This window comes from Geospiza fortis, unplaced genomic scaffold (genome assembly GCF_000277835.1).
Source record: "Geospiza fortis unplaced genomic scaffold, GeoFor_1.0 scaffold285, whole genome shotgun sequence".
NCBI lineage: Eukaryota > Metazoa > Chordata > Aves > Passeriformes > Thraupidae > Geospiza > Geospiza fortis.
In genome coordinates this window covers 352,084-378,363 of record NW_005054403.1, presented here as the reverse complement: position 1 = coordinate 378,363, position 26,280 = coordinate 352,084, and the positions used below count along the sequence as shown (strand labels likewise).

At 38.0% G+C, this 26,280-nt stretch overlaps 1 protein-coding gene across 3 annotated transcripts in view; it reads right to left on the bottom strand.

The window, feature by feature from the left end:
• Nucleotides 1-26,280, bottom strand: part of SH3KBP1 (SH3 domain containing kinase binding protein 1) — a 186,165-nt gene that overhangs the window by 26,082 nt on the left and 133,803 nt on the right. For all 3 annotated transcript variants that reach the window (XR_004082289.1, XM_031061203.1, XM_031061204.1), the window contains exons 7-10: nucleotides 25,918-26,012; nucleotides 8,940-9,041; nucleotides 4,962-5,013; nucleotides 1,106-1,186 (exon numbers count right to left, since the gene is read on the bottom strand). Coding sequence is in view for 2 of the 3 variants with exons in the window: in XM_031061203.1 (XP_030917063.1) it covers nucleotides 1,106-1,186; nucleotides 4,962-5,013; nucleotides 8,940-9,041; nucleotides 25,918-26,012 (330 nt within the window). In the remaining variant the exon portion in view is untranslated. The remainder of the gene's footprint in view (nucleotides 1-1,105; nucleotides 1,187-4,961; nucleotides 5,014-8,939; nucleotides 9,042-25,917; nucleotides 26,013-26,280) is intronic.

Sequence of the window (26,280 nt, the reverse complement as noted above, 5' to 3'; positions counted from 1 at the left end):
GCAATCCTGAAATGTAGGCACTACTCTTACAGCCTCTTTTCAATGTTTAGAAAAGTTACAGATATTTATAGCCCAGGAGAGAAACATATTTAAATTTCCTTTTCTTTCTGTTTTAGCAGTTGGCTTTTTAAATTTTATAATGGCAAGCAAAGGGTTTTATTGCTAAGATAACCACAAGAAGCAGCACACATAACCAAAAGTAAACCTGTGTAGAGTAGAGGAAACAGCTAAAACACTTGTCAGATTGCTAAGATGTATATCCAGAAACAGATCTTGGTACAAAGTCTGAAGGTTCTGTCACTAAATTATAACTGCATTTAGTCATGTACATACACGTGCCTTTTAAAAGGCTGCAAAGTTCAAATACTTAGACATTTAAAAATCCCATAAACAAACTTGTTCTTACAATCTAATAGTCCACTTAACATATGAAACTTGGCACCATTTTCAATTAGAGAATAGATGTAACTATTTTTCTGAGACTATTCACCATTCACAATGAACTCAATGAAACCATTAAAGGCTTAATTTGCTTGTCCCTGCTCTGTGTGGTACTGTGCCCCATTTCTCGCAATGTTCAAACATGGCTTTGAAGGATTTTTTCGTTTCTTCACTGCCTTGCCTGTGACTTTTGTGGCTATGATAATGGGGTGATTCATAAGCATTAATGACTATATCTCCACAAAATCCCTTTGTGATGCAGGAAAACCACCAACCCAGCTTTCAACTACAGAACCAAAGAAGACAGATGTTAAGAAAAAAGTACACACTAATCTGGGGTATTTTACTTGATCGAGCACCTGGGTTTTACAGAGCACTGGGCTCTATACAGCATTTCATGTATTGAGAGCAGATCTCCCCTGGGCTTCAGTTGTGGCTGCACGTACTCAACAGCTCTGGATGAGTACAATCAAAAACCCTGAATTCAGTCCATAAGCGACAACAAGAGCCTTTCCAAAATGCCTATCATCACAGTCTATCAGAGTGGAAAACAAACATCCAAACAATACACTTAATGGAAACAGAGAGTGGGAAATGAGGATGTGCGCTGGTTCTATTCCCTCATCACTCTGCAGGAGAACAGGCAGGAAAGCACATTTCATACCTTTTTCTTCTGTTCGATTAGGAAGACATTCTGGCCTTTCGGGTGGTATCTTCTTGATTTCAAGCTTTCGATCTGTGGTCCCTGCCAAAGACAGAAAAACTTGGAATTCTGACCAAGCCAATGAAACAGTAACATAAGATTTAATTCTGCAATTTCTTAGGGTTTTTATATTCCCCAATTTGAAAACGTCTTGCAAAAACTGAACATAAATTTATATAAAATATTCGCCTGTACCATAATGACAAAAAAGCAATTGGATATTTATGTCTTCATAATTAAGTTCACAGTTTCCAAAGTGTGCAATCCCAAAGAATAGACACTCTCTGACTATTCTATGGGAAAGAAAAAATATAACTGCAGTTTTAAAAATGTGGACAAATCCTTTATCATCACAGACATAAATGAAGAGCAACTCAACAGTGTGCAGAAACATTAGGAATAAATCAATTAATTGAGCAATGTCAATAGAATGTGTGATGGAGCTGAATATACGGAGATTATTTTACATTAAATTAACACATCCCTCCCCTTTTCTCCACTACTAGTAGCTGTTCACTTCCACATATTAGAAGGAGGAGAAGAGCAGTGCTGGCAGCATTTTGCATGACTATTTTAATTGACAGCTTTTGGCCTGGAGGTGTAAGCCCCTGGCTTCTCCTGCCTCTGTACTGGAGGCCCTGACATTCTGTTGCTTCAAGAAATATGAGAACTTGTGGCACCAACAACGGGAAGATTTTGCAAAAATTTCCTGGCACATGCAAGATAAAAATCTTCTAATCCCCACGTTATAACAAACACTTTATTGGATATTGGCTTTGCTACATTGGCTAACCACTAGGTGCTAATGCCATTTCAACTTAGTTGTGTTGAAAATTGCTTTAGGTAATACTATTAGCATTTCAATAAAAATTACAGTAGATGAAATCCAAGAAAAACAGAGAAGGCAGGGCAAGGAGCACAAGGCAATTTTTTGTTTCAGTCTATTCTATTATATGCAGTACTCCAGTGCATTTACATTTTCTGAATGTGCTGTTGGAACTCCCTGCTGCAGCTGGTTCCTAGAAATCAGTAGTCATCAGTGGTGATCACCAGCCATTGTTTCTTTACCCAAGTGTGCTGTTGAACAGGCAATAGTACCACATACCATGTCAATAAATAATACTAAATTCTCATTTATGGTTGGATTTGGTAATATTAAGGGTCTTTTCCAACAGAAATGATTCTATGAAAAAGACTTCACTCTTGACAGGAGAAGCTGTTGCTCCAAAGCAATTAAAGCCTTTCAAGACTCAAGTTATGCAAAGCACAAGTCAATGTATTGATAATCTTGCACACACTAATGTGTTCAAAAAGAAAGACACATAAGTCTGTACCTAATTACAGTATGATTAAGAGTCATCATTAACACACAGGGGGACATTTTCAGGCCAAGTCTAGAACAATGAGAAGCCACTGAGGAGCTCCCAGACTCAGTTGTTCTTCCTGCTTGGATTGTGACCCCCAAATTTATCAACACCCAGGCAGGCACCATGGTCCTGCCTTAGCTCCCAGGTGACAGTCACCTTCAAGGAAGCTTTGGGAAGCTCTGTATCAGCTCCCAGAAGAACTCCAGAGTATTGCCACCCTTCAGTCTGGACACAGTTATGCTGCTTACCCCAGCTACCCAGTGAAATGCCAATGCTTTTCAATGACTAGTTCATTAAGGAACTTGTGCCCCTAAATTTGGCTCTCTAGTTTTCACTTGCTTTGTAAAGTGCAGCACAGATGTCTCTGGCTGTTTACTGCTGTAGACATTATAAATTTCTATCTCTATATAAATACAGACACCTCTTTACACATATGCCACTTGTACTACAAAGACAAGTTCTAATTCTTTGCTTTGATTTTATGCTCTGCATCAGAAGATGGTGACAATTATTTAGGCTGTAACTGACAGTTTTAAATTTATTCATCACACTGTGGCTGGTCAAATATGCAGAAGCATTATTGAAGTTGTTACCTTCTATTAACAGTAAGACCTGATGTGGAGATGTGGTAAAATACAGTATAATCTCAGGGAAGAAATAATTTGACAAAGTAGAGGATGTCAGGATGATTAATCCTAATAAACATAGGATGATTTTCAGCTCTAGATATGTATCAGAAGAAACTCTTGTGCCTGATCAGCCAGGAGTTGTCAAAGAATGAGTATGAAATGAAAAAAAACTGCAATAGTCCTGGCTTTGGTTTAGACTTAAGGAGGCCTTAATCAGATTGTCTGCATCCTTTTTACAACCATTTTTCCTTCTGAAAATGAGCACATTTCATTCAGAAGGAAAAATGTTATGGTGACACAGTAAAGCATTGTATGCAAGCAGGTACATATTAAAAGTGTTATTCTCTAATTATAGCAGTATAAATTGAAATAAATATGAAGTTTTATAGAGTTTTTACAAAACATGTCAGGATTTAACATCAGTGGTCACTAAGACATCGTTGTTATACAACCACCACTAGATGGCAAAGTCATACTGCTCTCTCTGGACACTATTACTGATTTAAAATCAAATTTATATTTCCTTGAGTCTCAAGACAGAATGAAGAACAAACCGGGGATGTCAATAAACAACACAAATATTTATGGTCATGATTCTGTAGTCAAAGAACTGCATGACAAATTCAAACCAGTTAAATGATAGCGTATTAATTCACACCAAATTGTATCTTGGTATTTCTACTAACAGCTAAAGTCTGTAGGAGAGGAAAATTTACTTTTTAGAGCACAAAAAGCTGGAACATATCACAGGAACAAGAAAACTATCTGAAGATTGGACACATTTGTTTTGGTTTTTAATGTGTGCCTGCAGTGGGGGAAGCAGTAGTGCTGCTGCAGAGTTTTTACAAACCAACTGGACTTAAAGGATTAAAGGATTCCAGCCACAGTTATGTTTCCACCACAACTGCAATACAAATGAAAACTCTGACAGCATCCCCTGCCTTGTGATTTGTATTTTTACATGAATGGAACTGGAATTTGGTTTCTGAGGTCTGTCAAGTGTGTAGATTCTTTAACTGTCTCTAAGTTTCATGATAAAAATAAATCATGAAGGCACTTTTGAAAATTAGTATGAAGAAGTCCTTTTAAAATTACAAACAGAAGTATGTTCAGCTCTCAGTAACCACACACAATTCAGAATAACAGATCACAAAATCAGTTTTGCTAGCACCCCTCTGTTTGGAAAACAAACCCAGCCCCTTAATACTTTTTCAACACCTTTATCTACATAACCATTCAGGAAAATTATTTTTAGTTTTACACTTAGGGCTATAAAAGTATTGAAAACCAAGAATCTATGGCCTAAATCCTGTAGCAGCCAGCCAGATGCAGCATTCCTGCAGATCTGCAAAACTTTGAATGCAGCTCAGAGGAGGCCACTGCATGACACTATTTTATAGATATTCTAAAAACTTTGTGTCCCTAGAATAAATCAGATCTGTAGTGAATGCAGTTTCCTCCTGCAGGTATTATCAGACTCCACATACTGTGTCTGTACTGAAGGACAGGCACACAATCAACTCCAGTCAGGGAGCAAAACCAAAACAATTTGAAACACTGAAGTATCACACTTTCTCAGATTTAACATGATTAAGGGGCAAACCAGGTCATTTTGAAATGGAATAGATGGTTGACTGCAATACATTTAAAGCCCACCACAGTCTTTCAGTAATTTATTAGTTCACTGTGATTTATTAGTTGTTGTCTAGACATCTGCTTGTCAATTTTGACACAGATGAATTCTATACAGATTTGAATACACTTAATTTAGATTGAGATGTGCTCACTGACATGTGCTGTAAAAATTCAACTGCACTTTACCTGATCCTTGTTTGATGACAGGAGCTGATGGAGGTGGTGGTTTCTTCGGTCTCTAAAATTTAATAACAGAAGAAAACAGGTTGCTTCAAAAGGCCTGTAAATCTCATTCATACAGAGGCTGGAGTTGATCATAAAGTGCTTAACATTAATAATTACAAGTCATGAGACTACAGATCTGTCACACATTTCTCCTGAAATAACTTCATTGAAATGAATTTGAAGAAAGAAAATTGAAAAATAAAATATCATTTTTATATTTGCAATTGAAATGTCCTGCTGAGGCATTAAAAAAGTTCATTTTATGTACCTTAAGACTGGAGGAATACATGACCTTTGATCTAATGAAGAAGTCTATTTCTTTAAAATTTAACCTTGTAAATATTTACCCATTTTGGAAAAAAAAAGCAAACACAAAGAAACTCCAAGATATGTGTGGCAAAACCTGAGGTATTTTCAGACCCATAAATGAGGCAAAAATTAAGAACTCAGGAATTACAACAAAGGTTACTCTTTCTTCACTTACTAGGAAAAATTTAGAGTTCCAGTTGTGAAAGATCAGAATTTTAGATGTTTGGTGAAATGAAACTAATTATTCTGACTAATCTGTCCTTTTAATACTTTCACCTTCTCTGTTATGACGATTTTCCTTATAGATCTGTAATGGTAAGACTGAGAAACATGACCACCAATGGTTCTGGCAGTGGCTGAACAATTTCTTTTCACCTGAGGCTGGGGGACTGATGTCTTTTCCTCCGTGCTGATGTGTGTGAATGCATGCACAGCACACTGGCAGTCACCACATGTATCTTGGAATGAGTACAGAACCAAATGGAGCATCATGCTAGATCAAATAACATACTTTATCTCTCACTTTGAAAGAACCCCAACAAATGTCAAGACTATTGTAAAGAAATTCTAAGGGAAAAAAACCCCATTTTCTCCCATATGTTCATTCTTTTTTTTTTCTGAGAAGGACTTTATTTCCTTTGCTACAGATTGATCACAATCACTTTCACTACATTTCTGGCTATGTAGCAATGTATATTGTCTTGTGGAACAAATGTGAAATGAAATGATTTTTCCAGATATGCACAGCTTTGCCAAACTTCAATCAGCCATTAAGGCTAGTATTTTCTCTCAAACCCTTATTGATCCCTTCCCTCCCCCCAATCATTTTCTATCTATCTGCCAAACCTTTTGAGAAAGATCAATTGCTTTTTTCACTTGCAGTAATTAGTTCAGTGTCTGCCCAAGAGCGCTCAGATCTTGGTCTGAGTGTTGAAAAAGAGCAGATTTGCTGTGAAGGCTGAGTGCTTGCCACATACCTTCCCAAGAGATCTCTTTCAAATCTAGCAAATGTATTCATCTCTGGAGAAAATAAAATTTCAGCCCAGACAAGGTAAGCCTAACATCCTGAATCTCAAAGTTGTCATCCAGCAACCTTCAAGTTTCTCCTACCATCTTACCCTGACCAGATCACCTCCCATCACCAACCTGAGAAAGCTGTGGCCAAGAATGTAGGAGATCAGAATGATCCTGTAAAGCCTGGCTGCCATGGGCCACTGCCCACAAACAGAGTCCCTTACACTCTCAGAGACACTTCTACAAGAATTTGGGCAATGTGGTTTAAGGTTTAAATGCAGAAAAGTGAAGAAAAATTTGGAAAGGAAATGAGACAGAGACAATGAATGTCCTGTGATAGGCATTAGGGGTTCTGTTGATAATGGCTGCAGGGGGAAATAGTTGATGCTGAGGACTCAACAGTACAGTACAGGCATTTGGGGTTTTATTGTGGACTGATCCCATTGACTGACCATATATCAGCAGCTGGAATACAAGAGATGCACTCCTTTAGCACATCTTTTGGCTTAGCTCTCCTGTAAAGGCTCTATGTCCCCTGAGTTGTCTTCCAAAATACAACAAGTGCAGATGGACAAGTGACAGATTCACTACGGTCACTCCTGATTAAAACCAAAGCACTTATATAGAGAGACACAAAGGAGAAAGGGTCTTGTGGTTCATTTGACAAAGTGGCTTTAACTGAAAGCTGAAGAAGGAAATAGATTGTTTCAAAAGGACAGGCCAAGGTCAGAAAGGGTGTAGTGTGAAGGAGCCTTAAATGACTCCTTAGGGGAACATGGAGGAGCGAGAAGGATTTACAAGGGTCTGTGGCTGGATGAGATAACTGAGAAGGTGATGGAGACAGAATTTACAGAAAGGAAACCAGGAGTGATTGGACAAGAAGAGAACAGAGCTACAGAGCAGGAACAAAGAGTAAAAGGGGAGAGGAAAAAAAGCTGCATAAAGAAATTTGGTGTAAGGACAGAAAGTAAGTCCAGATGGTGATTTGGACTCAGGTAGTGAGCTCAGGGGAAAATCCTGTAATGGAGACCACCTGAGAGGTGGAGACTGGGGCTAGGCAGTGAATAGAAAAAACCTGGAACAAATAGGCATGTGTGCAAAAGAGTCAGGCTTGGAAAATTGGGGACTGGACAAGGAGATGGGAAGAGATCCCAAGCTTTTGTTGAACAGACAGAAGAACTGCTGCAACAAATACTTTCAGATCATGGGATGGAATCCAAGGTTTCTGGATCACATCAGAAAATACCTGACAAAATCACTGGTAAAGTATTTATCTCCTTCCCTTTTAGCACTGATTCAAGCAAAGACAGATGGTCTATAGTCCTACCAGTTACTTACTCAAGTGGCCAGATCTGTGACATTTCAAAAATTAATAAAATTTTATTCTCCACAGTTAGAGCAAACCTAGCTGTAATTTCCAAGTGTCTGAATATCTAATTTACTTTACAAGTTATATTCAATTGTACTCTAAAAATCATTTTAAAGATACATAATTTTTAAGTTCAAAAAGACTGAATAATTACACCACAAAAAATGGATACCAATAAGGATTTTTTTCTTCTATAATAGGCTCACTATGTCTTCGGGTTTTTGATTTCTGCCTCTTCTAGAAACCACCTTCTTTCATTTTTAGGCCTAAAGCCAGGATATGCACTTTGCTGTGGAATTGCCTTTTCATCTCCCACAGTTTTCGCTGCTCTTCTCCTTTCCTTTTCAAAAATTATCATGTTAGCCTCTGTGAGTTGTTTAATAGTTGCTTTATCAAGCTTTCCAAGTTATTTAATTTTTGCCTTGAGCATCCAATTTTATTGCCAAAGAGGGAAGCTGGGTGTCAGTAAGTTTTGGTTTTATCACAGAAGGCTTACACTGTCACTGTGAAATACTCATCAAAAGCCTGATTGCAAGCTTGTAATATCCCACTGATGACTCAAAAGGTTCCTAAAAATGGAATGGCCTTTTGGGGGAAGCAATCCATTACTTTATTCCAGGAAACCACAAGATTTCTAAATATTGTCTGGCAAATAACAATGCCATCTTTTTCAAATAAATAGGAGCTGAAGAAACTTCTGCATAGGTTTTATACCTTCTTTTTTAGTAATTCTGAGAGGTAAAGAAACATGTCTCTGAGATACCAAAACTTATTGTTTTTCAAATTTCACAGTTAAAATCTCACCCTTTTTGTTCTGGAACAGTGCTTGACTGCTGTCCATCAGCATGCAGGTGATACTCTTAACTTTTTATATTCCACCACAAAAATAATGAAGAAGATTAAAGAATTCTGGATATCATTGCATCACATGACTCAGCCCTGGGAGCTCTAGTTCTTGTCTCTCTCAAACTTGTAGGACACAGGACAGGGGGCTTTCAGAGCAGCATAGTGCAGGTGGGGTGACTGGATGGGCAAATCAAACCCTTCAAGTAAACTCTGTAACATGACTTGGAGTGCCACACATTCTTTTTATGGATGGTTTCTAACCAGAATTTTTTTCCTTTATGTTTTTGTGTTATTAGATGAGAAGTAAAACTTTGTCAAAATCACGTATCTGAAAGAGGATTTCTTTCAGTTCTACTTTAATTCTGAACTTTCAAGTGAAAATTAAAGAATATATTGCTTACCTCTTTTTCAAAATCTGAAGGGAGTAGCTTGACAAAGTTATCTGGAAAGACACCTCGTCTGCCATTGAGTTCTCCTTCCCACCAACCCACATCAATGCAATCCTACAAAACAGTAAAATAAAATGAAAACCACAGTGTGCTGGTGCACTGAACAGATTTTTGAGCTGAAGTACTCTCTTGCATAATGTCCTGCCTGTTTGCTAGAATTTGACAATTTGCTGGAGTGCTGGGTTAACAGGATAATCTACCAGACAAAAACTTCAATAACCACCCTGCATTGTATTATCACATGGAGCAGCCAGGAAAGAACAATGAACATGCTGTAAGAGCTCAAGACCTTGTCTGTGTCTAAAACAAAATGCTTGTTCACCATTTGATCTATTAAACAAGTCAGCATTTTGATCATCCATGACCCTATGTCTCTCTGACTTCATTCTGCAGAAAGACAATAACTTCATTAAACATCATACATCAGAAGATAAAAAAGCTCCCTTATTTCCCATACTTGAAAAAAAAGCTTGACACACTGGAATTATTAAATTCCATTTCACTCCAATTAATAAGACATAATGCACCTGATTAATATCTGTCATCACCTTCTTTTTCTGCAGCATTTCTGAGCAGTGCAATGCAGAGTGTAAAACAATGTACAGCTAAATAGGTGAAAAAGTAACATCAGTGAGTATAAATGATAAAAAAGACAAGTTATTTTTGTAATGAATAATAACAGAAACAGAAGCCACAACATTTTAGAGAAGCCTGAAATGGTTCCCTAAGTCCTCAATGCTCCATATTCTCTTTTTTGTGTCTGTGTGTTTGCTACATAGAACACTTCCTGTTGAGATTTTCCACATTCTTTTTTCCTGAAAGCTCAAGCTGAAACAGCTCAGCTGTTTTCCAAAACACAATTACAGGAAAGTTACCCATTGTCTGCTCAGTCTTAAAGCCACTTCAGCCAATTTTTGCAGTTGGCTCAACGTCAGGTTGGCCAGCCTTTCCTGATTTCCATAAAATCTTTTATTTCAGCTGCTAAATGGATGACAGAACAATGCAGGTTAACTTAGTGAGGTGTGCTTAATACCAAGTCTTAAAAATACTGTTCACAATGACTGTGCTTGTTGGTATTTTTCTGTAAGTTACAGTAGACAAGCACTGGATGATATTTGAGAGAAAACAGACTGACATTAAAGATCATTGCTTTTATGCTTTGGGGGTGGTTTTTGTTACTTTTTTGTTTTAGAATCCTTATTTAGCTTATTTAGTCCTCCTGGTCTCCTAAGTATGTGCTAACTAAACACACCAGCTAAAGAGCCTGGTTTCTTACATCATGTCTGTTTTGGTGTATTTGGCTCTTTCCCCCACTATCTCAGTATTTTTTCTGATGTAATGCAGGCACAAAACAATCCTTTCATTCTTTTTTTAATAATCTTTTCTCATGCCTAATCTTTGCTTTTCTGCATTCTCCCTTCTTTTCAGCAGGGTGGCCTCCACCAGGGAGGATATTTTCTAGGCCTCCCCACAGTTATTTAGGAGGTATTTCCCAGCTCTGTAAGACCTTTGTTAGAGACCAGGGCTGGTTCTTGACCAGCTGATGTTTCCAAAACATCTGCTGAGTGCCTACAGGGCTGTCAAGGACTCCTTGGAGGCCAGTCATGGGCAGGCTCTGTGCAGGACTCTCCTCTTGCTGCAGAGGCAGCATCCCTCATTCCTGGTGGGAAGGTTCTCTCCCACTTGGCTCTGTCCCCTTGCACAGCCCAATGCTCAGGGCACTCAACTGCTCTATCACACGGTGTGTTTTACAATGCCCTCCACCCCCTATGCTGCTAAGCTGACATTGCCCAAACATTTATAACCCAATTCAGATTTTGAAAAATATTAAGAATAATTCAAGCATCCAGAGATGAAAAGCTTGCGCACAGCTTAGCACTAGCTAATAATCCTGACTGAACAGCACAAGACATCACATATATGCTTTTTAGGTTGGATTTTTTATGCTCTTAGAGAACACAAATGTTACTCCTACTTCTTCACTTCATTAACACGTGAATTTTTTCCTCAATTCTTTTTTTAAAGTTCATTTGTTTTCATGAAGCTGCTGTTTGTGTCACACATTCATAAATCCCAAACAGCTGCAGGTTTGCTTTTTTCCTCCTCTCCAGCTTGTCACTCAGGATTATGCAGCCAATCACCACAGTGGGTTTTCATACAGTAAGAAAATCTCTTCAGGCAATTTCTCTTTAATTTTCTCATTTACTTCACTTGCAAGAGGAGGCTTATGGGTCACTGAGAATGAAATAAAGAGATTTCAGAAGTTTAAAGCTACTGATGAAATCTGGTGAAGAATCTCCATGGTGGTGCCCTCCTGCTACCCACAACTGCAGGTTTGCCATGCCCCAGCCAGGCTAAGGGGCTGGAAGAAGGAAGGTCTCAATTGTGGGACAGAGCAGCACACAAGCACACCTGAGTTACACCGCACAGGCTGCCACAAGTACTGACAAAGGGCAGAGCTATGAAGCACAATCAAGGTAGCATGATGAAAACAACGTGTCTGCTTGTGAACATTGAGCAAATATCACTCCAATTCTTCCAGATTGCCATCAGCTATGCAATCTTAACCATATTGTCTTTTTTTAACACATCTTGTGTTCATGTGTTCAAGTACAGCAAAAGGGCTATAATTTCAAAATGCAAATTTTACAGAAAAGCTGTCAAGCAATCCAGTATCAAGATTGACAAATCTTTATTAATAACCAAAAATTTATTAACAAACCAAATGGATCTCTGCTTAATCTCCATGTTATCCTGTCAGACTCATATAACAGCTTAAACAAAAATCAGATGATGCAATATCTCCAAAGTCCTATGAAGAAAATGTAACCCAAGTACCAGAAATGCATTTTGTTTTCCTTTAAGAAAAAAGCCCTCAAAAAATATTTACTAAACTGAAGGAGTAAAACATGGCAAAAAAGATACTCCAGCTAGTGAAACTCATCAAGTTAAGGTAGCTGTGTCAACATTTAGCTACTGTAAAAATCAGCTCCTACCAAAGCTTAATTTAGAGACTATACCCATGTTCTGATTGCAGTGACAGTGCAATCAAAGACCTCAGAGAAATTCACTGCTGGTTCACACTGCCAAGCCTACTTTGATGTTCAAGCAGAGGCAGACTCATAAAACAGAGGAATTAAAAATCTTGAGGGAGATTTTGGTATTTTCTCATTAAAATACAAATCTTGGTTTTATCTTCATTTCTAGTGAAGCAAAATCATAAAACAGTTTAGGATGAAAATGACCTCTAACACTACTGAATCCATTTTTTTGTCCCAGAACTGCCAAGTTCACCTCTAAACCAAGTCCCTGAGTGCCACATCTACATGTCTTTTAAATACCTCCAGGGATGGAGACTCAACTACTTCCCTGGGCAGCCTGTTCCAGTGCTTGACATCTCCTTTGGTGACCAAATATTTCCTCACATCTAATCTACAACTCCTCTGGCACAGCTCAAGGCCTATCACCTGTCACTGGGAACAGCCTCACACTGACTGCACCAGGGCACCTGGACAGGTGGGACAGTCACAGAGGAGATGCTCCCCCTGTGCTGGGCAGGACCTTGCTGCCATTGTCCCTGTCCCTTCAGTCCCTTCAGGCAGAGGGAGGACAGGGAATCCTCCATGTCAAGCATCCTCCCATCAGGCCTGCCCCAGGGAAGGCAGGGTGAGATTCCAGCTGTCACATCCATTCAGCAACCATTCCAATTCCTCAGCAGTTTCCAAATAAAGCATAAAACACTGAATACACTGGCATAACTAGAAACATTCATTTTATGCTAAATATTTGGGCAAAAATGGGACAAAACATAGCAAAGGGAAAGACCAAAGTGTTGAGGAATTTTTGAGATGTTTAAACTTTATAAGTAACTATTACACAAAATATAAGGTACTAAAATGTCAGCCTGGGCTGGAACATTTACATAAGTCAGAGGAAAGGGTAAATCTGGGAGAAATGGAAAGTACTAGAAAATCAGAATATAGCTACCTTTTGTCAACATGCCAAGAATTATCAGAGTATACACTAGTGAACTAAAAACATCACTCCTTTTGTTGATGTGAAGAATAAGAAGATCTATTCTTTATGGAATTAGCAGTGAGACATGCAAGCTGTGAATAAAACTGGAAGAGAAAATCATCTGGACAGAACAGACTTTTTTTTTTCCAGAAAGGAACATCAAAAAAGAAAACAAAGTACAAACCCAAACGAATGGTAAAACAAGAAAGGTAAAAACACAGTTCTACTCTGAAACTTATGTCTGTGGTGACTAAAAGAGAAGGGACAGAGGAGAGGAGGAAGAGAGAGCTATATGAGTAGAGAGACCAGCCAAAAGCCATGGGGAGATACTTGGCAAAGAAAGTTTCCATTCAGAGCACCAGATTTATCACATTGTTACTGAATGCAAGTGAAATACGGTGAGCTACTTTAGTAGGGTTGACAGCATAAACTCATGGCTTTGTCACCTTTTAGCAACTGCAGTGATCCTGCAGCCACTCTCATAGTGACAAAGAAAAGTCATAAAATGGTAGAGTCACGCTTTCCCCTCTTCTGGGTGAAAGAATCATGACATTGCTTGGTCTCTTATGCACACACTATCCTACATTAAAAGGTTTCTTAGCAGCAGAACTACTGCTCTGTATTAGAGCAAACATTGTGCTGTTCCTTCCTTTGGTGCTCTCAATTCAACAGGAAAAAAAGCAGAAGATGGTGGAGATTGAAGAAAAAAGCACCTCATGTCTGACAAATACTCCACTCTGTGCTCAGAAGCTGCTGCACCCAGACAGACCCAGAGACACCACACGGGCCCATGGCACCCCCCCTGCAGGAGCCAGCTGCCACCAGCGAAGAACACAAAATCCCCTTCCTTCAAACACCATTTCTGGTTTTCTCTGGTGGTAAAAGAGGTGACAATGGAGGTGGATAAGGCAGAGCTGTCAGTCCCTGTCACCATGATATTTTCTGAAAAATCCCTTCTCCAGGATTTTTCTCCTGAGAGGCCTCAGAAAAGAAATGTGAACAATAATTATCTGATTGCTTGGAATGTGGTCTGGAGGTTGCTTACCAACAGGTGCATCTTTGATTGGTTCCATGTGAATTGTTTTTAATTAATGACCAATCCCAGTCCAGCTGTGTTGGACTCTGGTCAGTCACAGGTTTTTATTATTCATTCTTGTCTAGCCTTCTGATGTCTTCTTTCTCTTTCTTTAGTATAGTTTTGGAAACGAATAGAATAGAATAGAATAGAATATATAAGCCATTTGAGAACTTGGAGTTAATTCTCATCTCTCACCTCATCCTGGGCACCCTCACAACACCACAAGTCCCCTTTAGTACTTGACACCACATTCAAGACCATGAAATTAAAAGACCCAAGTTCATGCCTGGCAGGTGTCTCTCATACCAAGCTGTGTCCCAGTTACAAGCTTGGCTGTGACTGATTACCCCACTACCAAACCTGACTGAACTCTCCCTGCTGGAATTGCTGACAGCTTCACAGCCTTTCCCTCTGCTCCAAGAAGGCAGGAGTTTCATACACCCCATAGACAGAGGGGTTTTCATTTCATATAAAGTTCTCTCAAAAAAACAGACTTGGTTATTAGAGATGGGTTTATTTCTAGCCCACACTACTATTTGTACTCTAGGCCTGAGCCAGATAAAAGGAACATGAAGGAAAACATTTTTTGCTGAAAATGCAAAGCAGCACTTCTGGTTGTGAACATATTTATAATAAAACTCTATGATTTTGATTTTTTTCATTATTTTACCAAGAACCAATAAAGCATGCAAGATTACTATAATTTAAATGTCAGACATGCTCCAGCATATGTTTCTTCCAAGTACTATACATTATTCTACCTTTTTCCTTTTTATTCTTTTTTTTTTCAAAGCCACTTACAGGAGAGTTGCTGTGAGCTATGAGATTGTTCTTAATGACTTAAATAAAACCCTGTAGCTACTTGGCTCTATGTATATATTATAATGTGTTCAGAAGCCTATTGGACTTGCACCTCTATCACCACTGCAGCCAGCTGCAACTGCATCAAGATTGCTCTCTCCAGCACTAATAATTAATACTGGGAATCTACCAACAGCTGAGCAATTCCTGCAGCTTTACCAAAGCACAAGGAAGCCTGAGAGGAAGCAGGCATCCACTGCTGCAGCTGTGCTTTCCCCTTCACTTTAGGGGCAGAGGTATTTCCTGCCTTTTCCCCCAAAGCAGCCAGGCCTCCGAGGCAGCACCCACTCTCCTCCTCCCTTCTACCTTTGGGAGGACTGACAATTTCAGGGAGTGCCGTGGCCCAAGTTCATCTCTCCACTCCCTAACCTACGTTCCAAGCTGCCTCAAGTGAAGAGGAAGGCTTTTGTCAGTATAAGTAAATGAAAGATATTTTCTATTCCCCAAGGTCACAAAATAAGTAATAAGCTATGTGATTATCTTCTCTCCTATCCATGACTTGAACTGCAGCTGTGTAAACTCTTGAAGAAATGTATCTGAAAAAGGCCAATCTTCTCATCTGTAAATAGGACTTCTGTTTTTCTGAGGGAGCTGATTGCTGCATAGTCTGGTCCTCTGAACATGATGGTGCATTGCAATACTGCTAAAATATGAAGCTATAGTTTAGACGTCAACCCACAACTGCTCGAGTTTTCAGCTCTTTGATTAAAAGTTTTGGATTCAGAACTATTCCATCACAGAGATTACATCATCACAGCTAAGACAGAAAGCAACACTAAGATAAAGAAAAAGCAGGTCCCCAGAAAAGTGAAGCTTATACTGTTGTATCTGTACTGACATACACCATAATGGTGCAGGGTCTAAAAAAGTATTACTTTTCTGGCAATCTCCACTAGAAGACATAGTTCCTTACAAAATAATAATAATAACAACAACATCAACAACAATAATAATAATCCCAGCAGTTGGCATTTCCATTCATTAAACCTCTGCTTTCCTTCTGCCCTTCTAAAGTTGGTTCTCACCAAGAAGAATGTTGAGCTGGAAAAATCGCAGTATTCTCAAAGCCATGAATATCACTCTCATGCTTGCCCTGGGAGCTTTCATGTGTCAGCTCTGCTGTGCTGGCAGCCTCCATTAAATTACTGCTAACCCCATTTTAAGCATCTCTCCAGAATTCTCTTGACAACAGCTAGCCAACATCATCATCTAAAGAGAAACAAACCTCCTTTAATGCAAACAAAATGTGTCTACTGAGCTTTTCAAGACATCAACCATAATACACAAAGAGATACATGCAACATATAAAGGTTTCTGAATTTGAGGATTAAAGGCTCATAGGAAGACAAATCTGGAGGACAAGCCCTCTGCCATTCAGCCCACCCTCACAGTGCACCTCTGGGGTCTCCAGGCTTGACTGCAGCACTGGGGCCAAGAGGTCCCAACTCTCACAAACAGCAGAGAAGGCCACTGGACAGGCTCTGTGATTGTCAAACCATCATTAAAAACACATCAGATCTCCAATTAATGCAATTTGGCTTTTGAGGGAAACAACAAAGTCATGTTGAATCAGGGTGGAAAAGCATATTAGTAATATGAAAATATTTTTCTTTAGAAATTCTTGCTACATTCAGTGTCATGACGTTGACACCAAGACAGATCATTCTCAAAATCCAAGTTTATCTTAAGAGTTAGAAAATAATTGATTTTAGAATCTTCATCAGTTCTCATTAAACTTGGTAAACTATCTATGAATGAAGGAAAGCATTTCTCCAGAGGCTTACAGTACACTCACACTGTGCTACCTAGTACTTCTCCAAATGATCACGGTTTGTTACTTACTGTAAGTTCAGCTACTGGGATTGAGAATTTACAGTACAAAAAAGTGCAAAATTTGTTAAATTCTATTAAGAAAATGGCCATGATTAAGAGCATCTGGTTAGTAATCAAGTACTCCTTGGCAGAAACATCATTTTAAGATCTGTCAATAAGGCAGAATGAGTCTCTCAACAACTACCTAATATGAGATAATTTAGATAATAGAGACAGCCCAATAGACAATAAATTTGCCTTCTGAAGCAATCCTGGAGAAAACTAATTTTCATTTTACATACTTCTTGAAAATGTATGTAGATTATGAAATATTGAAAGAAAAGCATTGAAGGAAACCTCCAAGTCTGGCCTCTAACCTCTGTTTGGCCCCTAACCCAGAGGTTTATCCTGCTCAAATCCTTAACCTCTTCCAAAAGCCCCAAATCCTGAATGGATCCTTCCCAGCTCCTGTCAGTTCTCATGCCCAAGCCATACAAAACCTCACATCTGATAATGCCAGTTGCGTCTTTCAAAGAGACAAACAAGAAAATATTTAATTTATCTGCAAGCTCCAAGGCTCTGCTAAGAAATCCTCATGTCAAACCTCTATGGAAGGAAACAGGAGAAATAGTCAGAAATTAAGTTCTGGTTACACTGCTCTTTCCAGGCTGTGGTTTTTACTGGAAGGCACAACAAGAAGACACCTCTCCAGAAGAAAAAGTTTGTTCAAAAATTGGCTCAGGTTATTGAACCCTGAAAAAAAAAAAAAAACTGGCTGAGAATAATGAATGACCTGCAATACTCAGGACATTAGAGCAGAGGATCTAACAGAGCAGGCTTTTTTTTTTTTCTGTTAAATATGTTTCAGGCTAGGTCTAATCTTTTGACTTTACATTCTGTGACTAAATGGTTTAATCAGTAATAAGGCTAAAAAGCTTTGATGAAATATTTGTACAAACAGGAAGAATTAAGTTGCTTATTGAACAAAACCATCTCTACTGAGGATTCACTTCATTTGCAATGTTCAGTCAGCAGAATTATTGTGGAAAAATAAATATGTTCCACATCATAAAACTCTAACACGCCAATACTCAAATTAAAACTAAATTAGCCAACACAAACATGAAAGGTGGTTCTAGTAACAGACATAATTTATGCCTCTGATGAGCCAAGATAAAATATTTATGTAATTGCATTTTCTGTATTTAGAAAGATTATAAAAACCTAGAACAAAACATTTGAAAGATTATTTAATGCTATTACTACTTAGATTGAAGACATCTTAGGACCAGGGTCCTAATTACAATTACTAATTACTTGGCACTGTATGTGCATTTTTACTTCCCCTTGAAATAGCTTTCTCTGCCCTGAAAAGGTTGAGCTTCAGATAATACCATCAAACCAGCAGGTGAACCCAACATTCAGAATAAAAGAAGGGATGAAACTAAGCAATGCATCTAAAGCCCACACTGTGAGCAATAATCACAGTTTTCCAGACACCTCAGCATTTCAGCAATATCTTTTCTAAGTAGAAAAAAAGATTCTTTCCTTTTTTATCTCAAAATATGTCACCTTTTTAGATTAGCTTGGCTGTGTTAAACATACTTACAAACAAAATGCCTTTCAAATTATGCAAATCTTGAAGCATTGCACGCATGAGGGATCCTGCCACTTCACCTACATAGCTTGGCATGAACTTGTGTTTGTCAAAATTCAAATTTGAGACTTCCCATGAACAAAAGAATCACCTTCTTTTGAAGTCACTGTTGTAGCATCACAATTTGTGGTAACAAAACCAGAAAAAGACAACTTCAGTGTGTACTTTAAAAAAATAATATTATAAATATACTACTGAGATCAGCATTCAAGTGCTGGCTGTTCCACTCTCCCTGGACTAATCACAGGCTTAAAAGCTTATTTAAGTGCTTAGCTCAAACATTTGTGTTTCAGTAATGTATCTAAAGATACCAATGAAAAGTAAGCTGCACCTGGTTCCCAAATAAATTTTGTCAGGTTTTCTCTCTACAGAAACCTTAATGCCCCACTGCTAATCACAGCAGCCAAGAAATGCTGCAAGATGTGACTAAGTGTTCAAAGTTATTTATAAACATTTAAAATTCTTGGCCAAGGACAAGGTTCAAGCAATAGACTCTACTCAGAGTCTATTTTCCATAATTTACTGAGTATATAACATAATTTCAGAAAATGAACATTTATTAACTTGATCATCAGTGTGCCCACAAGTTTTATATAACTGCTTTAAATCACTCATTTGAGGAAGCATTCATGCTTCTGTGCAATGACACAAGTTCTACCCCAGGCACTTGCTGCACACATTGGAAGTATGTCAAACAGGACCTACCCCAGCTGCCATCCCTCATGGCACCATGGCTTCAAACCCAGAAAAGATCCAAACCTTCTGATTCCTATTAGTCAAAACCTACAGAGGAAAGTTTCAGGTCAGGAAAAAGTGACCCTACTGCTACACCAAGCTCTCAGCAAGCTGCTGGGACAGTCCCCCTCCTCCATCACCTGTCCCTGCTCACACCCCCCTGTGTGTGCTGTGGTTGCCAGATGCAAGGTGAGAGGGCAGGAGAACCATCCCTTTGAGCAGCCACCTCTCATCCATCATGTAAAACTGCACCCTCAGCATGCACAATGTGCAAAATCACTTCTTCTATGGAGTCAGCAGTGTGATACCAGCAGGGTTCCCAATCAGAGCAGGAGGCAGGATGTCCTGGGGGAAAAACTGGTGCCAAGGGAAGTAGTGGAGGGTAGAGGACAAGGAACACAGAAAGCAGATTAGGTACGGCTATTAGGCCTGGCCAATGATGAATAATTCATGGATATCTCAGGAGCCTTTATGGTATTGTTCTTTCTGAAGGAAATACCTATTTATTTCCAGAGGCAAGAAGTAAGTGCCTTTATTGCTTACACACTTCTCTTTAAACACAAATATTCATAAAAGCTTTCTTAAAGCTATCATAAAAGCTTTCTTAAAGCTGGGCATTATTAAATGTTTACTTACTTACTTTACTTGCAGTATTCCTTTTAGTTTCTGTATGCAAGAGTGCTGCAGAATTTTTACACAAATGTGCAAAATACCTTGTATTAGAACCCCAAAAAGGGGCATCTGATGACCAAATATTCAGTGTCAACAAAAGTCCATTGTGTTACTCTGACAGAAAACCATATTTTTATTTTATTAAACCAGATCATGCTTTAACTACATAACCTACATTTTTTGCATGGTTATATTAGAAAACTATTTTCCAAAAATGAGCTAAAAGCTTGATTTTAGAAGTCAATCAAGGAAAAACAAAATTACTTGACTATCATGAAATGCGACTATTTTTTTCTTTCTTTCATAGGAAGAAAGAGACAATCTTAAACTTTATTTTGAACGTCTTAAGCTACAATAATTCTGCTTGGAAAAATTCTATCTTCTTCCCAATTAGGTGTATTTTTAATGACCTCAGATATTATCACTCTGCTGGTTTATTTTTACCCATAGAGGTAAATAGTGAAGATTTCATATTAATATGGAAGAATTAGTGATTCCTATTAGCTCATATTTAAAGAAAAACTTAAGAGTTTTTAATTCTTTCACATATTTCTATAGCCAAGGTTTGTAAAATATGTGCATGCTGTTTGTAATTAAAGGCATATAGAAAAATTCAGCAATGAATAAAACCCCACGGAAACAATTTCTGGCAACCCTAGTGATTCCCAGCCCAGCAAAATGTTCAATTGAGTATCAGCAAGTGTCCTTCTCTATCACACTGCCTGTGCTCCTTCCCCTGCTCATGGCCCCAGCTCACTGGCAGGATCCTTTAACATAGCACTCACTAATTTCATCCCTTCAGGAGCCTCCTGCATCCGGCAGAGCAGCTGTTTTCCTTCACTGCCCTGCCCAGATGAGTTTGCCTTGCCAATCTCTCAGCTAAAGAAAGTGCTCTGGACAATTACCTCCTGCGCCAGGATGAGCATTTAAAGATGGTGTAAGAGAGAAAAGCAGGAGAATTGTTTTGGCAAAAGGGCCACACTCCAGTAACTGCCTATAAATACAGTCAGGGTTAAATGAACTGCCTTGTGGCTACCCTGAGGACTGGGCAGCATTAAAGGCTGTGCACAAGGGCAGATTCCATGCTCTTACAGGGACAAACACACAGAGCACCACTGCAGCAGTGAGAACAGGACATGATGAAAGAGACTACCAAGACTGAATCTCATTGAATTGTTTCCTTCCTATGCTCTTCTACTCACCTGTGCTTACTCGTCTGTCTTATCACTCTACTGCACATGCTTCAGGGCAGGAAGTTGCTAGATGTACAGCATTTTGAACCACAAAACTTGCAAATCTCACAATAAATTATTAACAGTAACACCAAAAGCAAATACAAGCTTTGTAAAAGGTGATTGCCATTATGCTTATTTTATAACTAGATTTGTGGCTCTTTGCCTCCCAGCACAGAATTAAGCTCTACAAATTGGGCTGCCATTAAATATCTCATTAAATATCTAGACCAGATAAATAGTAATGTAAATTTTTCACTAGTAATTATCCTATTGTGTCTTTTATGATACCAATGCAGTAACTTTCCCAGTACTATTTGAATAGCATGAGCAAAATCATCTTATAACTTCAGAATTAGCAGAATTGCTGCTGATATCAGTGCTGCCACTGATAATAAGGGTTCAGATGAGAATATCATTCCATTGCTGCCAGCTTTTCAAACTTGCAATGATTTTTGAAGCACTTCATTTTGTTTATCTAGACCATTTTCACTCCTGGGAACAAAGTGGTCTTTGCTGTCTAGAGCTCAGGTAGATTGATGCACTGCAATGAAATCTTCTTTACATCCTTGCAATAAAACTGCTTTTGAATGAGTGCACAGCGGCCAATGTGTGCTTGATGTATTTGCTTTGAAATTATGTAGCCATTTCTATTGATTCCTCACACAGGTAATTTTCTGTGTGCCAGTGAAGTCTTCAGAATCCTATGCATTTTGTCATAATTTATCAAAGCTATTAATAAATTTGTAGAAAAGTGGCTTACAATAGTTAGATCTAAGAGGGCTGGAATAAAAAGTCCTGTAAAATTTTCATGATGACCGTTGAAAATGTCACATGAATCTTCTGCTACTTAGAAGAAACTGTATTTATTATAAATACCATCTTCAAAATTAATATTTGAGCATGATAAAAGACCTGTTTGCTACTTTCCTTCAGCTGCAGGGTGCAGTGATTACTAGTGTTCTTACCCACACCCAAATGCTGTCAGGAATATTTTGAAGGCACAAAAAGAACCAAAACCTAAGGAGCACAAATGTTGGACAATACAAAAATAATCTACAGTGTCAATCTCATGGCCTCTTACCATTTGTAATTTTAACCTTATGAACATATCTGATCATCAAATTGCACAACCATCACCTTTACTGTATAAGTAATATTACTGTATTTTGCTTTTTATTCTTTCTTTCAAAGATACATCTCTTAGACTCCCTTTTTGCAGGGTAAAGGTACCAGATCTTTTAGCTTATTGCCTTGAAGATGAAGTTTTTACCCTCTATTACAATTCTGACTAATGTTTTCAGGGTTTTTACATTATTCTGCAAGAAAGAATTAAAGGACTACTATTTGTCCACTTTTATTTCCACTTATCAATAAATAAAACCTTTTCTAGGTATTTACAAGGGTATTTGCTTCACTGGGCAAAAAAAGGAAAGAAAAACCTTTTCCAGAACTTTTTGGAAGAGATGTATGTGAAGTTTCTGCTTTTCTTCAGTCTTTTAGGTACATTTTAACTAAGATATGTTTGGACTCCATCTCATAGTGTATATTTTCCAAATAATTGGCAATTATTTTTGGTTATCAGTTTTGCATAATGCCATCCTTTATCCTATACCTCCCCAAATACATACCATTCTGACCTGTAAGTGATCAGCCTCTACTGACTTTCTTCAGCCCATAATAAACCTTTTCAGCACATTCTCCAAGTGATTAAGGAGGTCACTTGTGATTCAGCAAATCTGTTCAAAGTTTTCTTTAGCTATTTCAAAGAAACCTCAGATATTCAAATTCTCTTATCACAGAGATCTATTGGGAAGTTCTGACCAGCTTGTGATTCAAGATCTCAACATCCATCAAAACAGTGAGAACTTGAAACAGAATCTGCTCTTTATATTAGAGAGATATTTTATGATCTTGATTTTATGATCTTGACAAAGGGACTTTTACAACTAATTCAACTGAATAAAAGAGAGAGAAATCTGTTATATTCTTATCCCTTTTATCTGTGGATACTGCTAAAATGGGATACTGAATTCTGCATTTACTGATTCTACACCTTTCCACAAAATTAGGTCTTAGCATTTTAACACGAACATTAGACAAACAGCTTCCTCACATACCCATTGTCACACGGTGTGCACCTGTACCCAGGCTCTTGCAGGAACTTCCCATCTCGCTCATTTGATCCATCCCCTTTTGTCTTAGCACCTATCAAGTGTTATCTTTGTGCTTTTAAGATTATTGTAATGCATTTTAAATTCTTTTCATGAGATTTCTCTCCCATTCTTCTGTCACTCATTACTTCAGCCACTCCCACACATTCTCACCAATGCTGGTGTTTTCAAATAAAAGCAATTTCAGCATGAGTTAAAATTATGAGTCTTCAACATTCCTATGGATCTAATTGTGGAAAAACAGACTAGTCTAGTGACAGACATTTTATGCTGGGAATCTATATCACTTTTTGGTTTTAGTGATTTGAACAAAATACATTATTTTACAATAATGCATATGTGGTTGTAAGAAGTACTGTGACACCCATCTGTTTCCTTAGAAGTAGCAGTCTTCTTTCTTTGAGTCTAGATAATTGGGAAGAATAAAGGTGGCCTAATGCTTTCCAGCATAGAAAGCAAAACCTGTAAAACAATTCATTACAAATAAATTAAAAGAAACTCTGTAATCTGATAGCAAAGCAAATCAATGATAATAATTTATGATGCATTCCATATGTTTCTCTTTGATGCCTCTTAGTCAGCATGGCTCACCAACTGGTCATGTAAATGTGGTGATTTGAACTCCAGGTCACTCTTTGGAGGAAGCCATTGGTGGGCAGAAAGGTGAGGCTGACTTTGTTATTGCTGACTAAAAGAAAGATGACAACAGACATCTGCTTCAGAAGATGTGGACTAAAATAAAGTTAATGTATTATGTGGTAAAGCATAAAGGAGACCTCACTGTTTTCAGAATTCTACAGCAAAGACCCTGACACCACATAGCCTGAGTTTTATTTTTTTAAACTGTGTTAAAAACAGATGAAGAAACCCCACAAGTCTGACTGCAATGAGGTCTGCAAAGCACAAAAGGATCTGCAAAGTGACTGCTTGTTACGCATCATTTCTGCAGTGGCTCAGAACAGTTCTGACAGTGCATAAAAAGGCATCCCTAGAGAAACTCCAGGACTTTGCGCATTGAGATCCCCCTCTCTAGAGACATGGGTTTATGTAAGCGTTCACAGATGTGATATGACACAGAAAAAAAGAAGAAAAGTAAATAAAATGTCTGCAATGGCTTGATATCGCTGGAGAGCAGAAGGACAGGGCTAGAGAATAGTGTATTTACTATTCCAAACCATTCTCTCTGCCTGGCTTGGAAAATTGATCAGTGCGGTCAAATCATCAGCTTAGTTATTATAAAAGACAAATATCCTTCCACTGTGGCAGAGGGAAGAAGAAAATGCAAAAAAGCAAGCTAATGAAATCTCACATAGAAACCTCAGTAATGTAATTGTCTTTTTATCTATGCTTGCTGATGAACACAGCTCCACCCAGAGACCAGCCATCCTGGGGAATTAAATCATTCTGGTCAATAAAGCATAAAGTGGACAAGAGCAACATCTTAAAAGCCATTTTCATGATCAGAAACAATGTTAAATACTCACATGAGAACATTCTAAATCAGGCAAAGCTACACAGCTCTACAAGCAAGCCAAACAAAGGTCAATGAGGGCAAGTCATTAAAGGATATTTAATGTACACAATTTATTTTTACATTTGCAGTTTCTCTTCCTACCACATGTCTGATTACTTTTCTTTGGTTACATGCATATTGTTCAGGACAAAGATGTCCTCTAGGATTGAAAATAGCTTTGTATGTGGCAAACTCAGCCCCAGATGGACTTCCCAAGATTTTGGGGGTTTTTTCACCCAGTGCCAAATTGTTCAGTCAAGTAACAATTTCTTATGACACATCAATTATAAAAGTAATAATTTTACTTCCATATAAGCCCAAACAAAAGCAGCAGTATTGTGTACACTGCCATGATTCATCTTCCTCATGGAAAATCCACAGCTTTTTCTAGTTTATAGATTTTTTCCCCCCACAAATATTTATGTCCAGCAATCAAAAACTTTTAAACAAACTGTAAAGTCTTTAAACAGAAGCAGGAAATTAAGTGCACCTAAACTGTAATCTGTTCTTTGTAACATGGTGCACAGCTCTTCTAAAGGAAAACCAACTGTTTACTCACCATCGCACTCCATGGCTTTTAAAGATTTAGTATAAATCCTGACAGTTTTTTCATTTCTAATCTTGAATAATTACACATAATTTTAGAAAAAACACAGATGTAAAACTATTTCTTTTCTGCTCTGTCATCTTTCTCTGCTTTACCAGAATATTAAGGGTGGCAAGATTTTAAATGTTTAGTTCAGTAAGTTAATTTAGGCACATTACCCTCAATGTAACACAAAAATCTAATTCACAATTCCTACAAGAAAAATAACTCATTCACCAAAGCGAGATATTCAAAGCTGCTGCTTCCCTGAATCTTCCAGTTTATTCTCTAAGCCATTATGTTTGTTACATGGATCAATTTACAATTTATGTTGATCTGCCAGCAGATTCAAATTAAAATTAATTGTATAAATTTGAGTACCCATTGGCTGTTCTTTGCTTAACATTCATTATCAGGGTAAGGCTCCAAAACACAAGAGGAAGGGAGATGTAGGGCTCTGAAGTCTGTGTAATATTTCATTGTCAAACTAGCATTGGTTTAGCAACAACACTATAGGCACAAATACTAATTTTATGGCAATTAAATTATGCAAATTTTAAAAACTGCTTATAGGAGAACAATATTGTTTTTACCTTACTGATAAGTGTGACAACATCACCTTCCCGGATTGTGAGTTCATCGTCGTTCTGCGCTTCGTACGGAAATATCACTTTGCAATACTCCTTGTCTGAAAGGAAGAACATTCACTGTGATAAATTATCACTTTATAACAACTGCTTATTCAAGGGTGAATAATCTTCATAAAATATTCCATTAGTGTCTCTTTGTGCTGCCTTATTTTCTTGCCATCTTTCTCTTTGTATTTTAGACCTTCATAAACAACGTGAAATATTTTAAAAACTGCAGGCTGATAAGCATTCCCACACACGTCATCCAGGGAGTCAGCTCTGTAGCCACCTAGAACCATTATCTCAAATGAAATTGCTCCAGACAGC